Source organism: Apis laboriosa, unplaced genomic scaffold (genome assembly GCF_014066325.1).
Source record: "Apis laboriosa isolate Shangri-la unplaced genomic scaffold, ASM1406632v1 scaffold18_cov149, whole genome shotgun sequence".
Lineage (NCBI taxonomy): Eukaryota > Metazoa > Arthropoda > Insecta > Hymenoptera > Apidae > Apis > Apis laboriosa.
The window spans coordinates 49,484-59,044 of NW_025222233.1; the positions used below are offsets into that span (position 1 = coordinate 49,484).

Genomic DNA, 9,561 nt, shown 5'->3' on the forward strand with positions numbered 1-9,561 from the left:
AGAGAGAGAGAGAGAGAGAGAGAGAGAGAGAAAATAAAATAAAAGAGAGCTAGTCCCTCGAATTTTCGTTCGCGAAAATTTCGAAAATCGTGCGATTAATTTCGGATAAAAATATTAATAATAATAATAACAATAAATCGAACAACATTCTTAATATTTCGAAAACGAGCGAAACGAAAATCTATCGAAAATCTGGAAGGAAAAGAGAGAGAGAGAGAGAGAGAGAGAGAGAGAGAGAGAGAGGGGGGGAAAAGTGTTTGTATCTTCTTCTTCAAGGGGTTGTCTTTGGGATGAATCTTATCTCGTGGCGAGAACTGTCAAAGACGAGCCGGCCTGACGCTTCCGTCGTGTTTCCTTCGCAGTGTGAACGGGGAGATAACCGGAAGCCCGATAGGGGTCTGCACCAGAAATGAGAAATGTCTTTGCGGCTGCAGAGATTAAAGATTTTGCGGATGAGTTGCGGTTGACACTTTTTCTCTCCCCTCTTCCTCCTCCTCCTCCTCCTCCTCCTCCCTCTTCCTTTATCAAAACGCGTTTCTTTTCGCACGCGAATCGAAAACTTTTTATCCCGCGAAGTATCTGGACCGTTTCTGTTAATTCGTTCCCGTGCTCGATCGATTTTTTACGAACGAATAATAATTTATTTTTTTAGGTTAAGGAACCAAAAAAGACGATGATCGATTTCTCAATCGATCTTTCGAAAATTTTTCCACCATTTATATTACGCGGGATTTATATCGAGCGTTTCTCTAAATTCATTCTCGTTCTCGAGTTTAATACCGAGTTCGTTTTAAAAACTAATAATAATTCCAAAATTAATTGATTTCTTTCGAAAAATTTGTTTATCGCATGGAATATCGATCTTTTCTGTAAATTCATTTTCGATCATTTCGAGTTAAATTTCGATCATTTTTTAACGAATAATAATTCCAAAATTAATTGATTTCTTTCGAAAAATTTGTTTATCACATGAAATATCGATCTTTTCTCTAAATTCATTTTCGATTATTTCGAGTTAAATTTCGAGTTCATTTTCGAATGAATAATAATTCCATATTAATTGATTTCTTTCGAAAAATTTGTTTATTACATGGAATATCGATCTTTTCTCTAAATTCATTCTCGTTCTCGATCATTTCGAGTTAAATTTCGATCATTTTTTAACGAATAATAATTCCAAAATTGATTTTTTTCGAAAAATTTGTTTATCGCATGGAATATCGATTTTTTCTCTAAATCCTTGTTTTCGATCATTTCTTGTTTAATTTCGAGTTCATTTTCCAATTAATAATAATTCCAAAATTAATTAATTTCTTTCGAAAAATTTGTTTATCACATGGAATACGGAATCTTTTCTCGAAATTCATTCTCGTTTTCGATCATTTCTTATTTAATTTCGATTATTTTTTAACGAATAATAATTCCAAAATTAATTTATTTCTCACGATCTTTCGAAAACTTTGTATCATTACCGCATGGAATATCGAATTTCTTTAAATTCATCCTCGTTTTCGATCATTTTAATAATAATTCCAAAATTAATCGATTTCCGACGATCTTTCGAAAATTTTGTACCATTACACGAAATATCGATCATTTCTTTAAATTCTTTAAATTTTTTCTTTTTTTTCTTTAAATTCATTATTTCTTTAAATTCATCCTCGTTTTCGATCATTTTAATAATAATTCCAAAATTAATCGATTTCCGACGATCTTTCGAAAATTTTGTACCATTACACGAAATATCGATCATTTCTTTAAATTCATCCTCGTTTTCGATCATTTTCTAACAATAATTCCAAAATTAATCGATTTCCAACGATCTTTCGAAAACTTTATAAAACCATTACACGAAATATCGATCATTTCGACAATCGAGTTCAATCTTTCAATCACCTTCCAACGAATAATAATTCCTATATAATAATAAATCGACATCTATATCTATATATACCTATTATATATATATATATATAANCGACATATATATATATATATATCTATATATCCTATATAACTCGATTTCCTCCTTCCAAAATCTTTCGAAAACTTTTACACACGAATTACAAACTGCACCGAATAGAAAAAGAAATTTCGAAATTACCAGACAAATTTTCACGTATATCCGACAACTCTCCCAACCCCGCTCCCAACGTTGATCGACTTACTCGATATTAAATCATAAACCGGACATATACCGCGATACCTTTTATATATATATATATATATATATATCAATGATGGCCGATGCTAAGGTGCTAAGTCTGTCGGTAAGATGGCCAACAAAGGATTTACTCTGGGTACGGTGGGCACGATATTAGGTATTAATGGCCTAAACTTCCTATCTAATACGGTGGCCATAGGGGTCTGGGTTGCATAAGACAGGTCGCGTAGACAGGAGAGGGGAGGGGGAGGCTGCTGGCCAGTGGCCACCTTAATCCAGGGACGTATAGTTTTCATTAAGGTGCCCTCGTCCCGGACGTACACGTCTCTGTACGGGGATCAGCTGGTTTAAGGTAGGCTTCCAACTCCGCAGATTTGACCACGGACAGACCGTATTATGCGGTCTGTTTATTAGCAAACCCTCCTTCGTGCGAATCTGTAATCTGGTCCGCCTCCTCTTTCGTAATATGTCGTCTTATCAACCGGGGATCCGAATATGTCGCCTTCTTCCCTGCCCCCCTCCGTTCCTCGTTTCTTATACGTTCGTCGTTTCATTTTTAAGAATGAAATGATCGTTTGGTTTGTAATTAATGGTTATTATTAATGCGAAGAATCAGAGGGAGAGTACGGGAAACGAGATTGTAAGATTGAGAGGAATGGAAGTGTATTTGTACGTTATCTTGGAATAGTGTTAGAATAGAGAATAGGATAGAAAATATTATAGAGAGTGCTATTACGAGACAAATGGATTGTCATTATTAAAAGAATACCGTTACTATAGCTAATATCGTCGTCAAAAAATATTGAAAATATTAAAGAATACCATCACTATAAAATAGTTATTGATCTATAGAATATCGTCAAAGAAAATCATCATTATAAAATACTGTTATCAAAAAATATTGCTAGAAAAAAAGTATACTGTGTACTATAACATATCAAAAAATCGGCACTATAAAATACTGTTATCAAAAAGTATTGCCATTAGAAGAAAACCATACCATGTACTATAAAATATCATAGAAAAAACCATCAAAGAATTGGCATTATAAAATACTATATAAAATATAGTCATTATAAAATCATAGTAAATAGTATTATATATAGTATTATAACTATAAAATATCAGTATACTATAGAATACCAAAAAATCGGTATTATAAAATACTATTGCCAAAAAAAAATATTATCTATAAAAACTACAGAATATACTATAAAATATCTGTAGGATACAACCAAAGAATTATAAAATATTATCATCAAAAAATATTATAAAAAACCATAGTATATGGTGCTATAACTATAAAATATCATAGAATACCAAAGAACTCACCATTATAAAATACTATTACCAAAAAATATTGGCACTATAAAAAAATCATATTATGTATTAAAATATCATAGAATACCACCATAAAAATGCCCCTGTTACCAAAAAATATTGTAACTAATATATATGATAAAATTGTATCTATAAAAAAACTACATAAAATAATGTACTATAAAAACTACATAATGTACTATATATAAAACTATAATGTATATAAAACTACATAATGTACTATAAAATATCAATAAAATACAACCAAAGAATCGTCACTATAAAATACTATTGCCAAAAAATATTGTCATTATAAAAAAACCATACTATGTACTATAAAATATCATAGAATATCAAAAAAATGCCCCTGTTATCAAAAAATATTGCAACTATGATAAAATTCTACTATAACTATTATCAAAAAATATTACCTATAAAAAAACTACAGAATATACTATAAAATATCAGTAGAATACAACCAAAGAATCGTTACTCTAAAATACTATTGCCAAAAAATATTGTCATTATAAAAAAACCATACTATAAAATATACTAATATAAATATAAAAATACTATAAATACTATAAAATACTATAAAATATCATAGAATATCAAAAAAATGCTCCTGTTATCAAAAAATATTGCAATTATGATAAAATGCTATTACAACTATTGTCAAAAAATATTACCTATAAAAAAACTACAGAATGTACTATAAAATATCAGTAGAATACAACCAAAGAATCGTCACTATAAAATACTATTGCCAAAAAATATTGTCACTATAAAAAAGCCATAATAAAACCAAAAAAAACTACAGAATGTACTATAAAATATCATAGAATATCAAAAAAATGCCCCTGTTACCAAAAAATATTGCAACTAATATATATGATAAAATTGTATTAAAACTATTGTCAAAAAATATTATCTATAAAAAAACAGAATGTACCAATAAATGTAAAAATGTAAAATATCAGTAGAATACAATCAAAGAAATCGTCACTCTAAAATACTATTGCCAAAAAATATTGCCTATAAAAAAAAAAAAAAAGAAACCATAGAATGTAAAAATATCAAATACCACAGAATACCAAAGAATACTGAATCTCCTGTTAAATATCCACATCAAATATCTCAATTTCCAATTTCTCTCTCTATCTCTCTCTCTCTCTCTCTCTCTACAAGAATATCCTCGCACATCATAATTTACATCATTCCACAAAACTAAAACTATCAAGCTAAATATAGAACAATCTCGAACAATCATTCTTCCATTTCCTAGCTGGTTAACAGAGCTAAACAAAACGATAAAAAGTTTCGACACGAGATGCACTTCTTCCGGGATGACTAGCATTCGGCGTATCGTCTCGTTTTTTCGCGCTTTCAATCTTTGGATCGTTTCTCGATTAACAAGCATCATCATCCATTTCTCCACTCTTGCTGTTCCCCTTCTCGGGGATTCGAAATTTCCGCGATCCCGAAATTTCCTTTCCCTTTCTCCTTCTCCTTCTTTCGCATCATCCCCTCCTCCTCCTCGTTCTCCATTTCCGTTCTCGGTTTCGTAGAAAGTCTGGGATTACGACCTGAAGTGGGATAGACTCGGGGACTTAAGTCAGGGTTACACAAGGATCGCAGCTATTGTGCCATCACCCGGGCTCTTATTGTCTCGGGATAGACGAGTGGATCTGCATATGCTTAGCACGAGAGTTAGAGACTTCTCTCTTCCAGGCGATCTTCAGCGTTCCACGAATCATCTGGACCCTCGTCGAATTCAAATCCTGATACCGTGATACGTACCCATTGTCGGCCCCGACAGTATTGTCGGGGAACCGGCTCGATTGTATTCCACTGGAGCACAGTGTTTTCCAACTTCCGCGAAATGAGAGTAAGGAAAAAAAAAAAAAAAATTATCAGTTTAATCGATAATAGACTCGTATGAGAGAAAGAGAAAAATAATTAAATGAATAAATAAGATGGAGAATAAATTGAAGAATCATTGAAGAGGGAAAATGATTGATAATTATTCCTCCTCCTGTTCTTTGTTCCAGGGAAAAATCTTCCGGTCCACTGCGTGGTCGAGACCATACACAATATCGTCGAGACGCACGTGAGCAACTCTCGTGAGAATTGGCGTAGGCCTCAGGTGGAGACCGACTCGTACGTCATCATTCCAGTGGCTATGCCTTTCCAGGTAAAAAAAAAAAACAAACAAATGAACGAAAATTTGGAAACTTTATTAAGTTAGAGTGATAAAAGTAATTCTACAATTGCCACCAGGATGAATAAACAAAATTTCAAAACTTCCTTAGAACTATGCTTAACTTAGAGTGATAAAAATAATTCTATAATTCTATAATTGTCATTAGGATAAACAATAGAAACGAATAAAACTTCCTTAGAACTTTGCTTAACTTAAGAATGATTTTAAAATTAAAAATAATTTTATAATTCTATAACCATCAGGATAAAAAACAAACAAAACTTTCTTAGAATTTTGCTTAACTTAGAGTGATAAAAATAATTCTATAATTGCCATCAGGACAAACAAACAAAATTTCAAAACTTCCTTAGAAGCTTCCTTAACTTAGAGTGATAATTAAAAATAATTTTATAATTCTATAACCACCAGGATAAAAAACAAATAAAACTTGCTTAGATCCTTGCTCAACTTAAAGTGATAAAAATAATTCTATAATTGCCATCAGGACAAATAAATAAAATTTCAAAACTTCCTTAGAACCTTGCTTAACTTAAAGTGATAAAAATAATTCTATAATTCTATAATTGCTACCAGGACAAACAAACAAAATTTCAAAACTTCCTGAGAAGCTTCCTTAACTTAGAGTGATAATTAAAAATAATTTTATAATTCTATAACTACTAGGATAAAAAATAAACAAAACTTTCTTAGAACCTTGCTTAACTTAGAGTGATAAAAATAATTCTATAATTCTATAATTGCTACCAGGACAAACAAACAAAATTTCAAAACTTTCTTAGAAGCTTCCTTAACTTAGAATTAAAAATAATTCTATAATTCTATAATCAAGCCACTAGGATAAAAAAACAAACAAAACAAATAAAACTTCTTTAGATCCTTGCTTAACTTAAAGTGAAAATAATTCTATAACTGCCATCAGGACATATAAATAAAATTTCAAAACTTTCTTAGAACCTTGCTTAACTTAGAGTGATAAAAATAATTCTCTACAATTCTCTATACAATCACGCCATCAGGATCTGGTGGGGGAGGCTCTGGTGCGGCTTGGATACTCGAGCGACTTGATACCAAGCGCGAGGGGCAGTATCGTGATAAGGAACTGGAAACCTCTGCCGATGGAGAAAGTCGCGGACGGCCCGCTGTTGACGGTGGGCGACATATTGGCCGAGTTGACGTCGGTCGCAACGCTCAAGATCCAAGTGTACAGGTCGAGGCCACCGCCCCCGAGTCCCGCCGCCGAGGTCAGGAACAAATTGTTGAGACTCTTGTTGCTACACAGCCACGCGCTTCTCGTCTCGGCCGGTTGTCCCCTCGACGAGGTGAGCCGCTTTCCAATTATCTACAAAACACACCGTGACCGTCTCTCTCTCTCTCTCTCTCTCTCTCTCTCTCTCTCTCTCTCTCTCTCTCTCTCTCGATTCTTTCCTTCCTGTTTATTCCATCCTTTTTTTAGGAAATTCTTCTTTTCTTAGGAAATTTTGCTTCCTTAGAGATGGATTCTCTTTTAGAAATCTAGAAATATTTTCTTTTTTCTTGGCGATTGAACATCTCTCTCTTTCCTTCCTTCCTGTTTATTCTAACCTATTTCTTAGGAAATTTTGCTTCTTTAGGGATGGATCTTCTTCTGCTCTTTCTAGAAATATAGAAATATTTTCTTTTTCTTGGCAATTGATTTTTCCTTTTCTTCATTACATTTTTTGACATTCTCTTTCCTCTCCTCTTTCTTCTCCTTTCTTTGGAAATTCAAACTTCTCTCTCTCTCTCTCTCTCTTTACTCCTTCCTTCCTGTTTATTCTAACCTATTTCTTCGGAAATTTTGCTTCCTTAGGGATGGATCCTCTTCTTCTCTTTCTAGAAATATAGAAATATTTTCTTTTTCTTGGCAATTGATTTCTCTTTTTCTTCATTAGATTTTTTGACATTCTCTTTCCTCTCCTTTTTCTTCTCCTTTCTTTGAAAATCTTCAAACTTTTCTCTTTCTCTCTCTCTCTCTCTCTCTCTCTCTCTCTACTTCTTCCTTCCTGTTTATTCTAACCTATTTTTTAGGAAATTTTGCTTCCTTAGGGATGGATCCTCTTCTTCTCTTTCTAGAAATCTAGAAATATTTTCTTTTTCTTGGCTTGAATTTGGATTGAACTTCTCTCTCTCTCTCTCTCTCTCTCTCTCTCTCTCTCTCTCTCTCTCTCTCTCTCTCGATTCTTTCCTTCCTGTTTATTCTAATCTATTTCTTAAAAATTTTGCTTCCTTAGAGATCCTCTTCTTCTTTTTCTAGAAATATAGAAATATTTTCTTTTTCTTGGCTCTTGGATTGATCTCTCCTTTTCTTCATTAGATTTTTTGACATTCTCTTTCCTCTCCTCTTTCTTCTCCTTTCTTTGGAAATCTTCAAACTTCTCTCTCTCTCTCTTTCTCTCTCTCGTGGAGGAAAGAGAGATGGTTCGGTTTGGTTAAGAAGGAAGTGGGGGATGGGGGATGTAAGACCGCTTAAAAAATGTATAAAATGTAAATCTAACCGTAGAGTGGTTGTCGTCGGGTTGGTTAATCTCATTAAGAAGTCCCTCCCTCCGACTTGTGTACCCTTCTTGCCTCCTTCTTCTTGGCAGGACTAGTGGAGTAGTAATCTCTACAGGGGAGATTCTCTTTCTCTCTCTCTCTCTTTCTCTCTCTCGACTCCTCTCCTCCCCCCTCTACTGGATCCGATCCGATCCGACGTTGATCCGCGTTTTAAATAAATGTTTTCCCGGCTTCCGGAACCGAACCACCCACTATTTTCCTCCAAATCCTCAGCTTTCAACCATCGAAAACACTTTCGGTTAATTAAACTTGATTTCATCAATCCGAGGTTTTGTCAATCGTGGTCCTGTTTTAAAAAAGGAGAGTAAAACGTGGTTATTCTCGAAGGATTCGTGAAGAAGATCGAGGAAGAAGAAAGAAATTAATTTTTATTTAAGGGAACGTTGATTACGTACGCGAGGAAAAAGTGTTAATTAATTTCCAAGTGAGTCCTCTTTTTCTGAAAAAAAAAAAAAATAGTTGATTGATTAGTTTTAATTTTTCTCGAAATTGGATACACGCAATTTGAATATAATTTCCATTTACGCGAGAAAAAATTGTTAATTAATTTCCAAGAAAATAAGGGCTTCTTTTTTTGAAGAAAATAAATAATCTTGATTGATTTACTTTTGATTTTTCTTCCGCTTAATTTTTCTCAAAATTGAACATACGAAATTCAAACACTGTTTCACAAATACAATTTTCACTTATATAATATATAATTTTATTAAGTTTCCAAGTAAGTCCTTTTTTTAAAAAAATATTCTTGATTGATTAAATCTCGATTAGTTTAATGACCTGTTTAATTTTTCTCGAAATTGGACACACGCAATTTAAATATAATTTCCATTTATGCAAAAATTCATACGCAGAAAAAAATTGTTAATTAATTTCCAAGAAAATAAATGCTTCTTTTTTGAAAAAAATACTTGATTGATAATTTTGATCCGCTTCATTTTTCTCAAAATTAGGCACACGCAATTCAATTAAACAATTCCCTTCTCCTTATGACAGAATCTATACGCAGAGAAAAAAATTCTTAACAAATTTCCAAGCAAATAAATAAAACTGGGCACACGCGATTCAAATACAATTTCCACTTACGCGAGAATTCATGATTAATTTCGAGCCACCATCACGATACCTGCAACTTGTCTCCTTTTTCATGAAAACAGTCTGGGTTGATTGAACAGTCAACAAACACGCGCGCGATGGACAATAAAATACATTCATACGATGAGAAAAAAAGATTCCTAATTGATCTTATTCTTCTAGTCAAAAAAAAAAAAAAAAAAAAAAA

The 9,561-nt window shown here is 32.7% G+C and overlaps 1 protein-coding gene across 2 annotated transcripts in view; it reads left to right on the plus strand.

Moving 5' to 3' along the window:
- LOC122711806 (homeobox protein dve-1) overlaps positions 1 to 9,561 on the plus strand; it is a 55,525-nt gene that overhangs the window by 39,658 nt on the left and 6,306 nt on the right. For both annotated transcript variants that reach the window (XM_043930874.1, XM_043930875.1), the window contains exons 3-4: positions 5,536 to 5,678; positions 6,725 to 7,027. In XM_043930874.1, coding sequence (XP_043786809.1) covers positions 5,536 to 5,678; positions 6,725 to 7,027 — 446 coding nt within the window. The remainder of the gene's footprint in view (positions 1 to 5,535; positions 5,679 to 6,724; positions 7,028 to 9,561) is intronic.